The sequence below is a fragment of the Mustela putorius genome, unplaced genomic scaffold (assembly GCF_011764305.1).
Source record: "Mustela putorius furo isolate JIRA1106 unplaced genomic scaffold, ASM1176430v1.1 tig00000521_pilon_pilon_pilon, whole genome shotgun sequence".
NCBI lineage: Eukaryota > Metazoa > Chordata > Mammalia > Carnivora > Mustelidae > Mustela > Mustela putorius.
Window position 1 is genome coordinate 103,882 of NW_025421405.1, and position 21,300 is coordinate 125,181.

At 42.4% G+C, this 21,300-nt stretch overlaps 1 protein-coding gene across 1 annotated transcript in view; it reads right to left on the minus strand.

Annotated features, from left to right (window-relative positions):
- Window positions 1–15,225: 15,225 nt before the first annotated feature.
- The window catches only part of LOC123392373 (phosphatidylinositol 3,4,5-trisphosphate-dependent Rac exchanger 2 protein-like), a 43,854-nt gene continuing 37,779 nt past the window's right edge, over window positions 15,226–21,300 (minus strand). Inside the window, 2 exon segments of the mRNA XM_045081209.1 lie at window positions 15,226–17,150; window positions 20,354–20,487. Coding sequence (XP_044937144.1) covers window positions 16,886–17,150; window positions 20,354–20,487 — 399 coding nt within the window. The 3' untranslated portion in view covers window positions 15,226–16,885.

Genomic DNA, 21,300 nt, shown 5'->3' on the forward strand with positions numbered 1-21,300 from the left:
TAAAAAAAAAATTAAAAAAAAAGAAAAAAGAAAAGGAACAAATAAATAAATAAATAAATTGAAATTTCTTTTTTTTTAATTAAAAAAAAAAAAAAAAGCTTTGAACAGGAAACACTCTTGCTAAAAGATTCCATACTTTCTAAATGAGAAATGTCAAGACTGGAATATTATTTTGAGTGTCATTATTATCATTTTTGCTGGAACAAACAAATCATTGCATATGGACTTTACAGCTGAACAGTATTTTCTGGCTTTTTAGTTCCTCTGTCAGTCCCGAAATAGGTAATTACAGAAGCAAATGAGACCCTTCATACAATCCAAAGGTTTGGAGGAGCCATCACCACCTATGCACTGGGCAGCAGGTCCTATGGGAAACATTCATTGTGAGCCACATGTGAATCAAAGTGGAAACCGACAGCTTTAGTTCTGGCTTTGGAACATATGGTGCGGTAAATTACCAGCAGACAATCTATAATTAAGGACACAGTTTCTCAATAATAATGCTTAAATGTGCATGTACTCAGCTGCACATTACCTTCTGGAATGGAGTCAGATATGGTCAAGCTTTGGTATGAGGAAATACTGATGCTTTGGGGAGTGTAATGAACAGTCCCTGAATTATAAACGCCTTCCTCACCAACCCCCCCCAACCCCCCAGCCTCCAAGCAGCCAGCATAACTTTCTCACCCACATGTTTCATATCTTGTATTGTGTGACCCATCATCTTGGCCACAAGCAAATGGGATCAGGGCCTGGGGTCTGAGCCAACACTACTGATCAGTAGCCAATGGTCCAGCTTAGCCTGAGAACCCCACAGAGGCATGCTGCACTCAAGAGTGTCAGCGCAGTCCAATAACATATTCTCTCTAGAAGCCTCAGTGAAAGCAGAAGCCAGGCAGCAGAAGCATCCAGGAGCAGACACAAACTGTGATATAGAATGCAAGACAACAGTGAAGAAGGCGGTAGGATGTGACAGAGAAGCTGTAGCTTGGCATAAAGCAGAGCAATAGAAACTGAGGGTCCAGAAAAGAGGTGTAATTAAAAAAGAGAGCGAGAGGGGAGGGCGATGGGGTCCCGGTGTTGGTACAGCTCCTGCAGTGGCCCGAACAGCCAGGAGTGACACTTCACTTCTTTAGGCGCCTGGCTATGAAATTGCAGGTGTCATTTCCCTATGCATCCCTACAAAAACTCTTATCCTGATTAAGTTTTTGTGAGATCATTGAGCAGGTGCTGTCTCTGAGTGTGTCTCTGTGCCTTGCAACTTAAAAAAAAAAAAAAAGACAAAACAAAAGGTTCTGTGTTGAAACCGCATTGGTACAAAGGAAGGTCATCCCCATCAGGGATGTTCTTTTTGCACATGTAAGATAATGACAGAGGGGAATAGGGCCTGGAGAAAATTCAAACACCAAAGCAGCATTCCATTTCAGCTCTGCCAAACCAGCTGAATATGGACCATGTGTCAGAATTGTGCTAAGACAAAATTGGTCACAATTTGGGAAAATCATTGCAAGTAACTTTTAAGAATCAGGAATGTTTATTGATTTTAATTCTTGCTGAGCATAGCACTACAATATTTGCATAAACACAACCTTGAGCACCAGAAATGCATTAGTGATCTTTGTACTTACCTAGAAAACTTTTTTTGGTGTGGTTAAGTTGAGGAAGCTTGGTGGGAAGGGACAGGGTTTGTGGGGGAAAGAGAGTGGAAATTGCTGTGCAATTGACAAATTGTAAATTTATTGCTCATTATCCAAGGGTTATCTTGGCAAGTATAATTAAATCATATTTTCCTCATTCAGCGCACCAAAACTTTTGGTTCTTATACCAAAATTAAGTGGATACTTAGCTCTGCTCAGCAAATGTTGAACAAAGGCAAAGAAAATGTGTCTAACAGTGCGACTATACCTCCAAATAGTGGGCAAAGCCAGAATGCAAAGACTAAATAAGAGCCAATGGAGAGTTACCTTCAGCCCCAGTGACAATTTGTAGTTGACACTTTCTAAGCAGCTCTGAAAACAGTTTATACCACCACTTCAGACTGCCTGAAGAATTAAGATCACAGATAGGTTTTATTTCTTCTGTAGCTGTTGTAACCCTACCCAACTATTTTTTCTCCCTCCTAGAAATCTTGGAGCTGTGAGTTTTATGCCAAGTTGCATGTTTCAAATAAAGTTCAATAAAGGAGGCCTAATTCAGATAACAAGAGACTCTTTGAGATTCTTTATACACCAGCTGTTAACTTTTGTGTTGAAATGCTGGTTGGATATTTGATGCTTTCCTTTAATTCAGAAAAGCATTTAAAGCACTTAGGGGAGCACTGGATTGATTTTCAATTTGGGAATCCCATGTCTACAGGGCAACTCAGAAATAGTTCAATAAAATTTTGTGAGTAAGTTTTCTGCTCTAGCAAGTAACTAGATGAACTGAAATATTGTAATGTTGTATCTCTTGATGTTTTGTCTTATTTTAAACATTAATGACTCTTTAATGTTTGCTCTTCCAGACTAGGGAAACTTTTTCTTAAGTTATCTGTAACTTACAGAGATAAAAATGTAGTCATTTGTAAACAAATCAAGGTATTCAACTCTTTCTCTCTATCTGAACCCTTTGAAACCAAAAGGTCTCAGCAAGTATTCTTTTTTCCATGGCAATAAGTCATTTGCATAAGTTCAATAATAATCTATTCTCCTTGTAACAGGACACCATTGGAAACACTGGTTATTTTACCATGGCTTTGACTGGAATGGTATTTGAAAAGACTCAGATATGACTAGACAGATTAAAGGAACTAAGGTTGACTCTATAAAACCTGGAACTGTAAAGCTCTTTGGAACTGTTGGCCTGATACCTTGCTTACAGAGTTCCCAGCAGCCTCACCAGGTGAGTAAAGGATGTTACTTCCTGGCAGGTGCAGGACCTCAGGATTCTTTGGGGGCCTCAGGAAGAAGAATTCACCCAAATCGACAGGAATTGCAGGCATGTCTGATGGCAAGTATGTAGCTTGGCTTCTGGCCTGGAGAGGCTATTATAAGTTCAATCTAGAGATTCCTTACAGGAAGTTCCAGCAAGCATACTCTAAAAGATCTATATGATCACTCACTGTTCTTTCTGAGCTTATGTAAATAATTAGGCCAAGTTTGTTAAAACTGGACTTGTTTTTCAAATAAATTAGTCCTGATTTGGCTATCTCTGAAAACGTGTGTTATTTTAGAGAGAAAAAATATGTTTTAATAACACACCTTTATGGATGTTAAATTCTAGATTTGATTGTCTTTAAATGTTTGTTTACTTAAGCTAGACAACTTGAGGGAACTTGCATGATAGCTCATTTAGACGATCTTGTTTTGCCAGTCAGTCAGCCCCAGATATAGGAAACTTCAGAAAATTGAAGGATTTGAAGGGAAGAATCTGACTGAGTTAGTGGGAATAGCAGAAAAGGTGTTTAACAACAGGGATGCACAGGAGGATAAAAAACAGACCAAAAAAAAAAAAAAAAAACTGGTTAAGGTTTTGGCATTACATGAGGCGGAGAGGAGACAGGTAGGGGATAGTAAATGGAAGGAAAAGCCTAAGCATAGAGAAGGCAGGTGGGAAGACTTAGATTCAGATCAGTGCACTTACTGTAAGGAAAAAGGACATTGGGCCAGGGAGTGCTCCAAAAGGAAGACAGCAACGCTTGCCACCAGAGACTGAAGGGGCCATGGTTCAGAGCCCCTCCCCGAACCTTGGGTAAAAATTGAAGTGGAGGGGGAAATCAGTTGATTTTTTGGTGGACACGGGAGCCCAGTTTTCATCATTACTTAAACCTATGGGAAAACTATATGGAGAGGAAGTTTGGGTACAAGGAGCAAATGGCACAGAGAGACATAAATGGACAACAGAAAGGACTTTAAATTTGGCCTCGGGAGTAGTTAAACATCGATTTTTGGTCCTCCCTAATGCCCCATGTAATTTGATGGGAAGAGATCTCCTCCACAAGTTAAGAGCTGGCATTCAGTTCTCAGAAGGAGAGATGGCTGTAACCTTGAGACAACCCACTGTACAAGTGCTTATGGCAGCAGTAGATGAATACCTCCTTTACGAGCCAGTCTCAAAACCAGAGGAAACAAAAGGGAGGAGCTTTCTCCAAATCCTACAAGATGAGTTTCCCCAGGTTTGGGAAGAAGGGAAACCCCCTGGCTTGGCCAAGGAACAACCTCCAGTGGTGTTACAATTAAAGGCGACAGCTATGGCTATTCGCATTTGGCAGTACCCCCTTCCCCAGGAAGCAAAGGAAGGGAACAGAAAACATATTAACCGCCTCTGAGGAGACGGGATCCTAGTTCCTTGCAAATCTCCATGGAACACACCTTTGCTGCCCATCATAAAGGCCACGACTGGAGAGTACCGACCCGTCCAGGACTTGCAGGAAGATAACAAATGGGTTGAAGATATCCACCCGACGGTGCCTAAACCCTATACCCTACTCTCCTTCTTGGGCCCCGGAAGAACTGTGTATACCGTCTTAGATCTCAAGGATGCATTTTTTCTGCATGTCTTTAGCAAAGGAATTCTCAGCACCTTTTTTCTTTTGAGTGGTCTGACCCACAGGAAGGATTCCAAGGCCAGCTCCCCTGGACCAGACTTCCCCAAGAGTTCAAAAATTCACCCACTATCTTTGAAGAGGCCCTACATGAGGATTTGCATGAGTACAGAACCTCCAACCCAGGAGTCACTCTGTTACAGTACATTGATGACTTGCTAGTAGCCGCTGAGGACTATGAGTCATGTTTGCGGGGGACGAGAGCTCTCTTACAGGCTCTGCAGGAAAAGGGTATCAAGTGTCAGCAAAGAAAGCACAGCTCTGTCAGAGCCATGCCACTTATCTAGGCTTTGATCTCCACGAGGGAGTGCGTACACTGTCTGAGTCCAGGAAACAGGTGATCACCCGATACCCCCCCACCCCCACCATGTCCCGACAAGTAAGGGAGTTTCTTGGGCCGGTGGGCTACTGTAGGCTATGGATACCGCGGTTTGCAGAGATTGCCCTACCTCTACGAACTGACAAAAGGAGGGCTCACTATGATAGAGTGGACAGATGAGACAGAAGGAGCATTTCTGCCTTACTGCCTTACAAACAGCCTTACTGATTGCCCCAGCATTGGCCATCCCAGATGTTACCAAGCCCTTCCAATTGTATGTGGATGAAAAATCAGGGGTGGCCAAAGGAATTTTAACTCAGACTCTGGGGCCTTGGCGAAGGCCAGTGGCCTATGTTAGCAAGAAACTAGATCCAGTAGCAGCTGGGGGTTCCCCCCTTGCCTTTGCATAAATGCTGCCACAGCCCTCCTGATCAAGGATGCAAGTAAATTGACTTTGGGTCAAAATATCATCTTGACCACCACCCACACTTTTGAGGGCCTTCTCTGGACTCCACCCGACTGATGGATGATGAACACCCAAGTGACAGGGTATCAGGCCCTCCTCCTCAACGAACCAAGAGTGACCATCCAGCCCCCAATGGTGCTAAATCCAGCCACACTGCTGCCAAAGGAGCTGGCTGACCATCCACACGACTGTGCAGAGGTCCTAACCCAAGTCACAGGAATAAGGCCGCATCTCAGAGACATTCCCCTCCCAGATACTGAGAAGACTCTGTTCACAAATGGGAGTAGCTACATAGTCGATGGAAAGAGGTATGCAGGGGCTGCGGTGGTTTCTCCTGAGCAGGAACTCTGGGCAGCAGCCCTGCCACATGGAACTTCGGCACAAAAAGTGTAACTGATTTCACTCACTAAGGCACTGCAGATGGCCAAAGGTAAAACCACCAACATCTCTATGGACAGCAGGTATGCCTTTGCTATTCTCCACATACATGGGGCTATTTATAAAGAAAGGGGCCTATTAACAACATAATGAAAAGGAATTAAAAACAGAGGAGAAATATTGGCTCTCCTCCAGGCTATTTGGGACCCAAAAGAGATGGCTGATATGCATTGTTTGGGACACCAAAAGGGGACTGATCTGATTTCAAAAGGAAACCAATTAGCAGATCAAGCCACAAAGCAAGCAGCCTGAGAAACAGTGCAAGAACTGGTTATACTCCCGGCTCCAGCCCTACCAGAAAAACTGAACTATTCAGAAGAAGATTTAAAGTATTTACAGAAATGGGTTAAATTGGACTATGAAGGGGACTGGGCTAAGACTAAAACAGGAAAAATAATTCTTCCTCGAAAACTAGGTAAAAAGTTAGTAGACCAAATACATCAGGGTACTCATTTGGGGATATGCAAACTCAAAGACCTTATAGGCAAGCAATTCCAGGTTTCTAAATTAGGGCGTATGTTTCAGGGTGTAGTTGATAGATGTGCTCAATGCCAGGCAGTTATTATGGAAAGAGCTAAAATGAGAAGAGGGAAAAGAGAAAGAGGTAAGGAACCAGGAATTTATTGGGAAAAAGATTTTACAGAAATGAAACCCAGAAAATATGGGCACAAGTATATGTTGGTTTTTGTGGATACTTTTTCAGGCTGGGTGGAGGCTTTTTCCGCCAAACATGAGGTGGCAGGACTGGTGGCCAAAAAGCTACTAGAAGAAATAATTCCTAGGTTTGGGCTGCCTCTCGCCATTGGGTCAGACAGTGGCCCTGCATTTGTGAGTTCAGTCTCACAGGCATTGGCCAAGGCTGTGGGCACAAACTGGAAACTACATCGTGCCTATTGGCCCCAGAGTTCCAGATAAGTAGAAAGAATGAACCAAACTCTTAAAGAGACCTTGACAAAACTAATTCTGGAGACTGGCGGTAGATGGGTGGGTCTCCCTCCTTTCACCCTCCTCAGGGCATGATGTACACACTATTTAAACAAGGTGACCCCATTTGAAATAATGTTTGGGAGACACCCCCCTCCCTGCTCTGTCCTCGGCTATAGGAGGTTGCCCTAGCAGAAATGACTGATCAGTCTGTACTCCAGTCACTGCAGGCATTAGTCTGTCTTAAGAAAGCCCACGCAGGGATCTGAACTGCCCACACTGGGACAGAGACGGTGGTACAACCACATCCTTACCAACTCAGGGACTTGGTTTGGATATGTCACTATCAAGTGGGGAACTTGGGGCCTCGCTGGAAGGGACCGTTTAGTGTTATCCTAACCACCCCCATGGCAGTAAAAGTAGAAAGCATTAGGGCCTGGGTTTATGTGGGTCACGTCAAATGAGCCAAGAGTAAGGACACCCCCCAGAGATGGAAGCTGCAGCCAACAGACCCCGCTGACCATGGACTAAATCTAAGACCAAAAAAAAAAAAAAAAAAAAAAAAAAAAAACCTGTGAGTTTATTGATTCTCCCATTGTTACCTGTTTAGGTAAAGTATAAGTGGGAAATTAGATGAATGGAATTGGGAAAAATGAGCCGACTGTGCACTAATGACATTTGTACCAAAGAAAATCAGAGCGATAAAATGTTAGTCTTACATGCTCAATATAATATAGAACTAGCTGAAAAGTCAAGGATTTGACTAATCTCCAAAGAAAAGGGGGGGAATGTAAGGACCTGGTTGGCCAGAGGGAGCCATTTTGATGCAGTAAACTTGTATTGACCCTGCCCTTCCCAGAGGAATTTGCTTGCAAAGCCTAGATACAAGGGTGGGGCAGGCTGGATGAAGACATCCAATCAGTGGGGCGCGTGTATATCCACTAGGGTGAATTGAAACTCAATTGGCCACCTGTGTATAGCCCGGGTAAACTACCTCTATAAAAGTATGTCTGTGAGGCTGGGAAGGGTTGCCTCTTTGCAAGAGATGGCCCTGACTTGTCAGTATGATTCTGGATGCTTGGCGCAAAATAAGGCTTTGCTTGACCTTCGCTTTGTATCAGTCTCGCTCCTTTGATTACAAACCCTAACAATTTCAGCTGGTGATACAGATTCCTTTGAGATTCTATATGAATTTAGAATGGATTTTTCTAATTTTGGGGGTGGGGATTTTGATAGGTATTACATTAAACCTGTGGGTCACTTTGGGTGCTATTCATGTCTTAAAAATGTTAAGCCTTCCAATCCACAAAATAGGCATGTCTTTCCAGTTGTTTATGTCGTTGAATTCTTTCAGCAACATTTTATAGACTTCAAAATAAAAGCCTTTCAGCTTCTTGGTTATATTTATATTCTGAGTATTTTATTCTTTATGATGCTATTGTAAATGGGACTTCTTTCTTTTTAAGATCTATTTATTTATTTGAGAGAGTCGGGGGAAGGGGCAGAGGAAGAGAATCTTTCAAGCAGACTCCCCACTGAGTGTGGAGCTGAACATGGGGCTCAATCCCGGGACCCTGAGAGCGTGACTTGAGCCAAAAACAAGAATGAGGTGCTCAACTGACTGAGCCACCTAGACACCCTTCCTGACTGAGTTTTCTTAACATCATTTTTATACTGTTCATTGTTAATATACGGAAACTCTATTGATATTTGTGTGCTGATTTTATATCTCACAACTTTGTTGAATTCACTTTTTCTAACAGTTTCTTTGTGGAAGTGAATTTAAAAGGTTTTCTATGTATATAAGGTCATCTCGTCTTCAGACAGAAAAAAAATTTTCTTCTTCCTTTACAATTTTGATGCCCTTATTATAATTATTATTTTCTTATTTGTTTGCTCTGGCTAGGACTTCAAGCACCTCTGTTGAACAGAATACCATTTCTTTTTATTTTATTTTATTTTTTATTTTTATTTTTTGTAAAGACCTGAGTCAGTGTGGCCAAAGGAATCTGGAAGCTATAGAAGAATTTTAAAAGTATCTGACAAGTGTTATACAGGAAGTGTTATGTGTAAGGACAGACTTTCAACACTGATGAGACCAGCTTGTTTCACAAGGATCCTGGAAAACAAACCTATGTAACACAAATTGTGTTTCAGTTGATGAAAATGTTTTGACCAGAGACTCATAGAAACTTAACCCTATATTCTGTGACCCACACCACAGTGTTCCCTAATTCAGTGCTCACAAGTTTATAGTATATAACTACCATGAATAATGAGAATTGATTATTCTCTCCAATATTATTGCCATATGGTCTCCATTTCCACTAAACTATTTGTGGTTGCCTGTAAATACTTTTCTTGGTGTTCTTGCCCTCTCCTCTTCATCTAGACACCTAGATTCAACCATTAAACCTCGGCCAACATGTGAAATAATAGAATATATATATATATATATATATATATATATATATATATATATATATATATGACTCTGGCCCTGGTTCCTGACAGAGAGTTCCTGAAACTGTTGTGATTTCCCAAGTGATAAGAGCACTAGGAGCATTCGTTCTAATATTTGGTCTTTGACACTGCTTCCTTACACAGAGCTCCTAAATCCTTTGGAATTTTCTGGCTCCTGGATGAGGACTGGTTGCCAGGAAGATGCTCAGAACTTTTAGCCCAAGCCCCAACCCCAAGGAACAGAAGAGGGGCTAGAAATTGAGTTTACAATTAATCATACCTATGTGATGAAGTCCCCATAAAAATCCCAAAGGTATGAGATTCAGGGAGCTTTCAGGTTGGTATACACAACCACATGTTGGAAAAGTACTCAACTCAATAGGGATAGAAGCTCCTATGCTTAGGACCCTTCCAGACCTTGTCTTATGGAGCTCTTCATCTGGCTGCTCATCTACATCCTTAATCATATACTATTTTTATAATAAACACAATCAATTCAAGTAAGAGTTTTCTTGAGTTTAGTGAGTTTTTCTAGGGAATAATTGAATTCAAGGGGGGAGGGGAAATCATGGGAACCTCTGTTTGTAGCTAAGTTATGGGTAACCTGGGGACCTTTTACTTTGCAATTGACAAGTTGAAGTTGGGTGCAGTTGTTTGGAACTGAACCCTTAAATTGTGGAGTCTGCATTAATTCCAACTAGTATTAAAATTGAATTAAACTGTAGGATACCCAACAGGCATTGCAGAGAATTGCTTGGTTTGGGAAACACACACACACACACACACACACACACACACACACACACACACCTGGTATCAGAAGTGCTGTCAAAAAGGTAGTAGAGTAATGAGAGAGAAGAAGCACACAGAAGGAGTGTTGTTTTATCCTCCATGCTCAAATCCTCAGGGAGACACTCTTTCTCTTTCTCTCTGGACCCCCAACTCTAGTGTACCTGAGGTATTCTTCTTGTTAACGCACCGTGTGTACACCTTTCTCTCAGCATTTATCTCAGCAATCAATTTGTTGATTTTTTCTGTTTTCCCCATCCATTTTTAAGCTGTTGAGATGCAAGTTCCATATATATATCAAATAGTTTCAATGTATTAAATTAACAGTTTGTCTCCTTAAATATTTTAATAATTCCTTTACCCCCCCTTTCTTTTGAATTTGAGCTATCTATAATAAAATTTTGCTGAACAAAAATAAACTGCAGCTTAGTCCAAATGGAATAATTAGAAATTTGGAAAAAGCCATCTGAATTAATGTGTTTCTACTGTGCTCAGAATAATTCTAGAATATTAGAGCCAGGAGAAATCCTAACTTATTTACACATGTGCCAATTAGCTCTTCCAGGTTAGCTAAGAAGATAGGAAGGATAAAGATCTGAAACAGCGATCGAGGGCCAGAAAGGAAGGTCATGTGAGGAGAGTGCCATGTCCAGCCTCTGAGAGCAGCTCTGTGATTAAACAGCTCCAAGCTGTCTTCTCATGAACAGGCATACACTGCTGCCAGAGCTGGAACTACTGTTATAGAGCCATTGCTCTAGTGGCTACTTATGCCCAGCTTGTCGTGAGCCACTATTTCTATCACTACTCTCTCTGCCTACTTTATGCTCCTGCTCCTGCCTAGAAGTCCAAGTGCTAATGCTCTCTACAAGCCTAAAACTCAAACCAAACCAAATTCCACAGATTCAGGTTTCTTAAGATAGCTACTCTCCTTCCTGCTGCATGGAGATCTTGTGCATGCCCACCTACTATGATGCTGGTCACCCTGTAAATTAGTTGCCTTTTGGACAAGCACTTCCTTTATGAGTTATAATGGTGAGAAGGTATGATCCAGCTTCATAGAGGTCCTAAGAGTGTGGAATGAGCTCAAGATACACCACTGGGAACTCTTCCTCCTTCCCTTTACAGAGGCAGAAAGTGAAACCTAAATAGTTAGATGATCACTGCAAGAAGGATTCCATTCAAAGCCTACCCTGAAGCACATCGTCTCCTCATAATAAGAAACTATCTCTTTGTCTCAGTCCTTTTGACCTATTCCAAATGTTTGGGTTAAGCCCACAAGGGCTGAATTAACAGACACATCAGGTTTATGGAATGTGTAAACATATTGCCAATGTATGTTTTATTTAGAATTATTTAGGCGTAAAAATTAAGGATGGTTATGACTTCTGGATTGGTATGTAAGGACATTAGAGGGTCACTGCTTTATCTTAACATCAGATACAAAACTGAACAAACTGAAAAATCAACACCTTTTTTTTGATCTTTAAGAGGATTAAGGTCGTGGGGCAAACTTTCCACCAAAATTGGACAGACAGAGAATTACAATATACTGGAGTAGAAACCTCCCCAGGAACCAGTAATAGGGTCAGAAAATCTGAGTGTATTGGTAAATTGCTGGAGGCTAGGCCTGTACAAATCTGGGAATTAAGGGCTTTAGGGGAAACCAGTCATAGGTGACTGCCACACTTTTCTGACCCTACCGTTAGGAGCTTGACTGGTGCTCACAAGAAATATCACAGTAAATTCCCTTCATGTCTCTGGCAGGGAGAGGGGAAAGGCATTTGGACACATGCCAGAACACTCTACCCTTCTTAACATGGTCTATCTTCTGGAAAAACTCAACTGAATATCTTCTGAAAAAACCAGAGCCTAACCTGCTGGGATTTTCTCTGAGCCTATTTGACCTAAGGAGGAAAATACCCAACTTCAGTCTTTGTGGAGTTAAACAAACAAACAAACAAACAAACAAAGTTGTGATGTTCACAGTCCAGAGGCATAGGCACACTAAAAGACTGAGACCTAACCATTGCACTATAGAATGCTTCCCTTTCACTAGAACTACAACTACATTACCAAAGGCCTACTTACTGTTGTTCATTTTCCCTAGCACATCACATCCAGTAATCAAGAGAAAATTACAAGGCATATTAAAAGGCAATAAACACAGTTTGAAGAGAAAGAGCAAGCACCAGAACTGGACATGACAGGGATGTTGGAATTTTCAGACAGGGAATTTAAAGCAATGAGGACTGGACATCAGGAGAAGACAACAGAGTAGGAAGTTCCTAAACTAATCCTTCAACCTCTGGATACAGCTCGGAAACACCAACATCAGAGTAAATAATCCAGAAAATGACCTGAAGATTAGCACAAGACTCCCCACAGCTAAATGTAGAGACAAGCCCACATTCAAGACAATAGGAAAGAAAGAGACATAGTAGGGAGTCAAATGGACCTGTGAGACTGTCTGCAAGAGGGAGGGATGTTGTGGGCTCAGGGAGGGGAGAGGAACAGACCCCACACCAGGCATCCCAGGCATGGGAGATCCTGACTGAGAAAACAAATCAGCATAATATTTGGCTTTGAAAACCAGAATGGGCAAAGAATCAGTTCCACTTGGAACTTTAAAATCAGCAGCTTGGTTCTAGGAGAGCCAGAGATAGCACAACAAATACCGCTCCTGCGATACAGCACAGAAGTAGCAGTTTGAAAAATGCCTAGAGTACACAGGAAGATTGGCTGATTGATTTCTTAATCTCAGAGCATGTGCTGGAGGCAAGGATTTTGGGGAGACTTCACCAAATACAAAACAGCTGGCAAGTATCATTTTGCTCCCCTGCACCCCAGCGTAAATAAGGGGACACCTGAGGGAACTAGCACAGCATTAATACTCTAGAACTAGCTTGCAAACAGTATGCCTTGTCCACACACAGTTCTGTGAAGCCATACCTTCCATCCCAACCTGACACCCCAGGAGTTTTCCCAAGCAGCTGCAGGTCCTGTCCTGCAGCAGGCCAGCTCTAACCTTGATAGAAACATGTATCCTGCCCTTACATTCTGCAGACCTGCTCCCACCAATACACTCTTGGCTGGAGACCATCAAAAGCAGTATTACAAGCCTAGCAGTGTGCAAGCAGCCCAACAGCAGCCAGCACCACTCTAAAGTGATTCCTCCCCTAGGAAGAGAAGATAACCACACACACCAGTTCCACTGTGGACCCAGCAATGAGCTAGGGTCAGACATCTGGTATGACTGCAGGCCCCATCCACCAATGAAAACTTCTCGGGGAAAACACAGGAAAATCACCCCGCACTTTGGTGTTACCGCATCTTTAGAAAAGTCTGGTCTGACAACATGATTTTAAGGAGCTTCCACACTAACCCACTAGAAACTCAAAACCTGTACATAAATGTATCTGTGTCCTTATGGAAGCAGTGGGGCTGCCAAGGGGGTAGAAGTGACTGCAGTGGTCTGATATTGACACTTTACAGGCTTGTAAGAGGTGTTCTCATCTTGCTTCTTTGAAGGCCCCTTCCCATTTATGGTGGTCCTTCACACTTCTGTTTTACTTGAATGATTTCCCCAAACCAAAGGGTTTAAAACAACATTGATAATCTGATATGGTTTCTGTGGGCCAGCCATCCAGGTGCAACTGGATGGGACAAGGAGAAAAGAAATGTCAATGATTTCAAGAAGTTTAAACCTACCAAGTATTAGAACACCATCTCTTCTACACTAATTCATTCAGCCAAGAAGTCCAATGGCCAGGTCCCAGACTTTCAACTCATCTAATTTCTGTGCTTTCTCTAGGGACACCAGGGAACTTCTGGGCTCTTTTTCTGCCTTCTAGGAGGCTCTATGGGGCTGGGTCTAGTGCTCTCAGCCGACTTGTACCACAAAGCCAGTTGTTTCCTCCTGCATTTGCCAAATATCAGCACGGGAGGATCAAGTGAGGGGATGTCCTCTCAGAGAGATACATGGTGAACAGATAGAGGTCATCTTTCTTACATTGTTCACCCTAATCTCTCAGTAGTTTCTACCATCTCTTGATTTCCCTAGAATTTCAACCCCAGGAGAGGGGGGGTGGGTCAGAAGCCAAAAAATTCGGCATCACGCTTCTGTTTTACTTATATCCCCAAACCAAAGGGAACAACATTGATAATCTGATATGGTTTCTGTGAGCCAGCCATTCAGGTGCAACTAGCCAGGTACCTGTGGCTCGGGATCTCTCACAAGGCTGCAGTCAAGATGTCATCTGGCTCTTCAGTCATCTCAGGGCTTGTCAGGGGAAAATCTTCTTTTGAGCTCACTCAGGTGGCTGTTAGCAGCCAGAGGTCCTTTATTGCTATAAGCAGGAAATATTCATTCCTTGCCACATGGGCCTCCCCATAATTTAGCCCACAACAGGCAGCAGGCTTCCCTAGGAACAGAAGAGAGAGGGAGGGAGGGAGGGAGGGAGGGAGGGAGAGCAAGCTCAAGAGGAGACTGGTCTCTTTGTCAACTAACCTCAGAAGTGACATCCTATCACTTTTCCCCATTCTGTCCTTTAGAAGGGAGTCAGTTGTTCCTAACTGCATTCAAGAGGTAGAGTATGCAACACAAAACTATGTGTACCAAAGATGGGAATCATTGGAGACCCTTAAAGGCTGCCCTCCATACTTTGGTGGGACTTTACCTTTGCTAGCCACCACGAGAATCTTTGCATCCTTACTAGAACGTGAACTAGGAGAATATTTTATCAAGCCCTTCTGGGATCCTGCAAGCAGCTTGCCTAGAAGTTCCTTGCACAAGGGTGCCTGTGTGGCTCCGTCAGTTCAGCATCTGACTCTTGATTTTGGTTCAGGTCGTAATCCCATGATCTGTGAAATCCTGCCCAACATCCGCTTCTGCCCTTGAGTGGAAAGGCTGTCTAGGTAACTCTCTCCCTCCGCCCCTCTCCCGCTTGTCTGTGTGTGCCCTCTCCCTTTTTGTCTAGTAGTAGGAGTAGGAGGAGTAGTAGGAGTAGAAGCTTTTTGCACAGCAGTTGATAATGAGACAACCCTGCTTTGGAATGGGAGCTCTGAAATTCACTAGCTGTGTGATCTTGGGGCAAATTGTTTCCCCTCTCTGAACCTCAGTCATGTATGACACACTGGGTTATTGGGACAATTAAGTGAACAGTAAAAGACACTTCAAACCCTTCATTCTATTCATTCTATTAAGGCATAGAATCCCTTAATAAAATCAATTCTCAGTAGCAGTAGTATCAGCAATTTGATATTTTTATTTTTTGTATGCTTCACATTGAAAAATACTCTCTCACATGCTATAGGGAATATGTAGCATTAGTACAATAATGGGGTGGATCTCCAGTAAAAGGAGCAATGGGTATGGCTTAAGGGGTAAGCACAGGAGCTTCTGGGCTCTGGTTGTGAGTGTTGGTGGCTGCTGGGAAAGGGAATCAGACCTGCAGGGGACCCAAGAACTTGGGAGTCTGGCCAGTGCACCCTTGCTCCCTTCTTGGGCTTCTGGGCTTTCAGGGGAGCCTGTGGCCCTTGAGGGCATTTGGAGGCTGTGCCCAGAAGAGCAGGAGCTGCAGCAGGAGCAGGAGCAGGAGCAGGAGGCCCCCCAGAGACAGGCTGGACCCTGGGCCCAGAGTTGGCCAGCTTCTGCCTGAGGCAGTGCTTTTGTGCCTGGAGCCTTTGGAACTCCCTCTCTGGCCACAGAACAGCTTTCTGGCTCTCCTTACTTCTGTTGTCCACAGGAGGTGCTCACGGTCATGCAAAGAGGAGATTTTTCCGCCCCTGGCGGTGCAGGTCCTGGGCCATGGACCTGTAGAGGCCTAAGTTCCAGTGGGCAGCAGCCGCCTTCTTGTGCACCTTGGCAAGTTCCTTATTCACTTGCAGGCAGCGTGCCTTCACCTCCATCACCTTCCTCTCCAGGTATTTGATGTGCTTTTCCCATAGCTTAGGCTCTGCCTCCAGCTTCAGGTGCAACTTCTGAATCTCACTGTTCAGGAGGAGGGTGTTTGGCAGGTGAAAAGATCTCTGCTCAGCCTGGTGGTTTGTTTTGTTCCTTGAGAGCTCTTCATTCCTCTGACTTGCCTTCTTCTGGGCCCTGGAAGGCTTTCCTTTGTTCAGGAGGCTCCTGCCTGAGGGCACATCCTCAGTGGAGGAGGAGCCAGTCTCCACCTGCCTCCTTGAGCCACCACGTTCTAGATGATCTCTAAGCAGCTCCAGCAGATGCATCAACTTCAGTAGGATCTGGCTGAGGGTGTGGTGTTGGCTCTGGCCCTCACCGGTGGCCTGCACCCACACTCCTCCATCAGGAAGCTTGGGCCCGCCTGCTTCCCCTGCCTCTTCATGCACTCTCTGTCCACAGCTGCCAGTGTCCTGGACTGGTGGGTCTGCACTTCCCTGCAGATCAGGGCTGTCCTTGAAGCCTTGAAGCCTTCTGGTATTTTCCTCACACGGGGTTCTCTCCATCTTCCTGGACTGCTCCAGAGATGGAATTTTCATCAGTCAACTGGTGAGGGTTCTTCAACAGCCTTTCCCGAACTCCCTTCAGCAGGTGCATAGTGTTTTCCACGGAAAAGTACCCGACATTTTGATTCAGGGCAGCCAGAGCAAGAATCTGTAATGGGAGAGTACTGGCCTTCTACTCAGATGATGCAATGTCTCCACAGGCTTGTGCATCCGGGTCAGTCTTCACTATGTCTTTTCAAAGATACTTCATTCTGGGCACAATGCCCCTTTCTTCTTGTTAAGCTGAGTCCATACTTTACTGTAATGAACAACACCACTGCAGTAGACACCAGGAACTCCCAGCCAAACCCAGAGACTCGTGGCACATGTGGCAAACGTTCATATATCACCAACCCAACAGCCCACAGCTGCTCCAGGACAGCCCACAGCGACTCCAGCACTATGTGCGGAGACATTTGGATGGCCACCAGCTGGATCCAAAAAGCCTTGTGGCTTTGTCTCTGATCACCAGGGTCTTCTGGGCCACTAGTAACTGCTTGGAACCCCTATGAGGGTTCCGTCTCCAACGCAAACCAGTGCCTGGCAACAGGAGCTGTGGTAGTTGGGGTGGAGGAGGTGCACCTGGGTCTCCAACGCAAATCAGTGCGTGGCAACAGGAGCTGACAGTAGTTGGGGTGTGGGGGGTGAATCCCTCTATTGTATACCTGAAACAAATACAACACTAGATATCAATTTATTGGAATTAAAATTTTAAAAATTAAAAAAATAAAAAAACTAAATATCAAAAGGAGAAAGATAACAAATATCCAAACACTTAGAAAGAAACATTCTACATTATCAAAGATTAAAGATAATATCTCAATGTGCTGAACTGAAGGAAAATGAAAATACAACATATTAAAATTTGTGGGACACAGCTAAATCAATGGATAGCCAAATTTATAGCACTCAATGCATATGTTAGAAAGGAGGAGGGGCATCATTCAGAAGGAGGGGTGGCTCAGTCAGTTAGTCCAATTCTTGATTTTGACTCAGGTCATGATCATTCTCGGTGTTGTGAGACTGAACCTGCATTGTGCTGGTGCTAGGCATGGAGGCTGCTTAATAATCTCTCTCTCTTTCTCTCTGCGCCCCTTCCCTGTCTCTCTCTCCCTGTCAATGATTTCAACAACTTTAAACCTGCCAAGCATTAGAACACCATCTCTTCTACACTAATTCATTCTCGTATTAATCCTCAGTATCCCAAAGCAGACAGGAGGCATCTGGTCCAAGAGGGGTTGTGGGCAGCATCCCTTCCACAGGCCATCTCCCCTCTAGCCCAGAAGTCCAATGACCAGGTCCTAGGCTTTCAACTCATCTAATTTCTGTGCCTTCTCTAGGGACACCAGGGAACTTCTGGGCTCTTTCTCTGCCTTCTAGGAGGCTCTACGGGGCTGGGTCTATTGCTCTCAGCAGACTTGTACCACACGGCCATTGTCTCCTCCTGCATTTGCCAAATATCGGCATGGGAGGATCAATTGAGGGAATTCCTCTCAGAGAGATACATGGTGAACAGAACAGAGGTCCTCTTTCTTACATGGTTTACCCTAATCTCTCAGTAGTAGTTTCTACCATCTCTTGACTTCCCTGGAATTTCAACCCCAGCAGAGAAGCCAAAAATGTGATCTTAGGGTCCTGGGACTAAGTCCATGTCAGGCTCTGCACTTCAACGGGAAGAGTCTGCTTCTCTCCCTCTCCCTTTGCCCCTCCTGCTGCTCACTCTCTCTCTCTCTCTCTCAAATTAATTAAATAAATCTTTTAAAAATAAACAAAAAAACCCTTCAGGATTTTAATTTTACAAAATCTTTTCTGTTGTTTACCAATTTAACAAGGAAAGTCATAAGACTGTAAATGATATCATCATTGTACACGACTAACCTTGCAAAAGCTTGCACTTGAAGGCAGGCATATATATTAATCCGTTAAGATCAATTGTAATTTTTAAAAAAAAGTTCTCATTCTCAAATGGATGCCTTTAATAACTGGAACTAGATGGATGTATTAATTATCTCCATGGGCAAAATCCTTTCATGATGTATATCAAATCATCATGTTGTTCAATTAAAATATATTACAATGTTATTTGTCAACTAGTCCTCAATAAAGCTGGATAAAAACAATTGTACCTTAACAACTTGAAGCACATTATAATTTTTTAATGAGTGCTATACAAGTAAAATTAACAGCCTTTTCTACATCTTCCTGAAACCTATTTCTGTGAGTCCCAATCTTGCTGCAAAATACAAAGAATTTAGAATTGCACAGTAAAATAAAGTAGACAATTCATTTTCATATGTGGTAGAAAGCATCTTTTTTTTTTAAGCTCATTAAGGCGGGGATTAAAAATATCTTTTTTTGAAAATTTTATTATTTCTTTATTTATTTTAAAGAGAGAGAGCATATGTGAGATTGGGAAAGGGCAGAGTGAGAGAGAAGGAATGAGAGAGAGAAACTCAAGCTGACACCAATTTGTTGCAGAGCCTGATATGGGGCTCAATCTCACAAACCTGAGATCATAACCTGATTCAAAACCAAGAGTTAGACACTTAACCAACTGCACCACCCAGGCAATCCATAACTATCTTTTGACTTTAACCCTAACCTGTTCCCTTTCAGCAAGACACATGGGTAGTTCTATGCTTTCTCAGCATCACTGTATGTTTGCACTAATGTCTCCTGCTAGGGCATTCTGATACTATAATCCAAGAGGTTGAACTCCCATGCCATCAACATAGCTGCCAACTCAGAGAACTTGCTCTTGACATCTTGTGTACATTGACTTAGGAAATTCCATTTCAAGAGATGAAGAATGATGTTCCCTTAATCTTGCCTCAGAAATCAGTGTTTGAGTTTCTCATTCTCAAAAATCTTTGGTTACATTGTCCTCATTTCTGAACCTATAATAAACACTCATGCAAACCCTGCATCCTCAACCCATCTGTTTTACCTTTAGATTTCATGAAGACTTTTAGTACCTTTTCACTGAAAATATTGTATCCTAGATATGGTTAGGAGGAAGTATATAAAGGCTCAGGAAATTTGCTAATTAATTTCAGCTTTATTATTTTGCTTAAACAATCTGTAAAATGTTTCACCAGGAGTTCAAGGAAACATCCTATAAATTAAGTACCTCCTGAGGAGAAAATTATATTCCCTACTTTAAAACAAATAACATACATCAGTAACACTGCTACATTAAATTGCTTAAACTAATGATAACTAAGATATACCAGGAACTTGCTTGGGTTTCATTCATTCACTTGTTCATTCATTTATTCACTTATTCAACAAATACCTCTTGAGTGTCTATTACACAGCAGGTCCAGTCTCGGGGGAAATAGCACAGAATAAATAGCAAGACCAGTATTCTCATGGACTTTATAGTCTAATCCATCAAAGGTGGCAACAAATAAATAAATAATAAAGAAAATATTAGCAAGAATTTTCTAGATACCGATATAAAATTGCCGGGAAGCTATACCAGATGGGGCAGTCAAGGAAAATATTTCCAAGGACGGGGAGGAAATTACTGGGAAACAGCACTGGGAAACATGGAAGACATTTTCGCCTTTCCTATGGAGCCTGAGGCATGTGGGTTAGCAACAGAAGAATTTTTTTTCCTCCAAAAGCTTCCTAGGAAGGTAGTGTTATTGAATGATAGTCACATTTCAGTCAGGTTTTACAAGAAGGTAATGAGAAGAATCAGAAAACAGGCTAAGAGTATGTGAATTTTACTGAGGAGATCCTGAGTTCCCAGGAGGACAGAGGAAAAGGCTGAAACTGTGAGATTGATAATTTATTTTTACTTAAAAAATATTTTCCAAGGTTAATAAATTATTTCTAAAGTAGTACCTGTTTATCACCCTACCTGTGTTTCCTTTTGCAATACATCAGAAGATTATCAAAAAGAAAAAACACCCGTTCTTGAATATTTCCAGAAGAAATTTTCAGCAAGATGCCACACATTAGCATCTCAGTGCAGGTGTCGATGATATTGGATCCCTAGGTTTAAAAAAAAAAAAAAAAAAAAAGTAAAAGAGAGAGAGAGAGACAATGTCTGATTACTTAACAGAAACTTCTGTGTAATTCTTTTTCTCATTAAAAGTCTGTTTTTATATCAAGATACAATATATGGACAGGATAAAAATTGAAACACCATAAATAAACACTGGATGGAGTTCTCTTTTCCTCTCAGACTCCTCCTCATCAGTCTCAGCAGATACAACTGTGGTTAGGAGACTCTGGGTCTTCTTTTAGCTTTCTTACACATGTAGGCATATATAAGCATGGATGATACATGTTACCTATGCTCTTTTACAAAGAGATGATTTCAAACTGATGTGTAAAATTCATGGATATATCACAAAGTACATTAAATTCTCTAAATGTTTAACAGGTCTCAACCTATTTATCCACTCCTTGGATGGATAGAAGAAAAAAGAAGAAACAAAAGAAAAAAATAAGCTATTTAAAGAGAGCAACCTTCCATAGAGCTTTAACCCAAGTTAAAATTTAGCATAGGCACACTTGTTCCTTAAATAAGCCTTCACTGAGTATATACTAAGGTCAGATGACTAGTGACAAAACTAAGTCTTAAAGCAAAAACTAACCACTGAGAGGAGCCACAGATGGAAAGAGCCTGAATCATGAACAGAGGAAAGCTGCCCAATGAAGCAGAGCACAAGCATTGGATTGTGTGAGCTGATCAAAAGTTTCTCCTTTGAACCATTATAAAAATGGCAGTGCATTTGTTTCTACAATTTAAACTATCACAAGTAATGCACTAAGTTAGACAAAACAAGAAGCAAAGAAAAA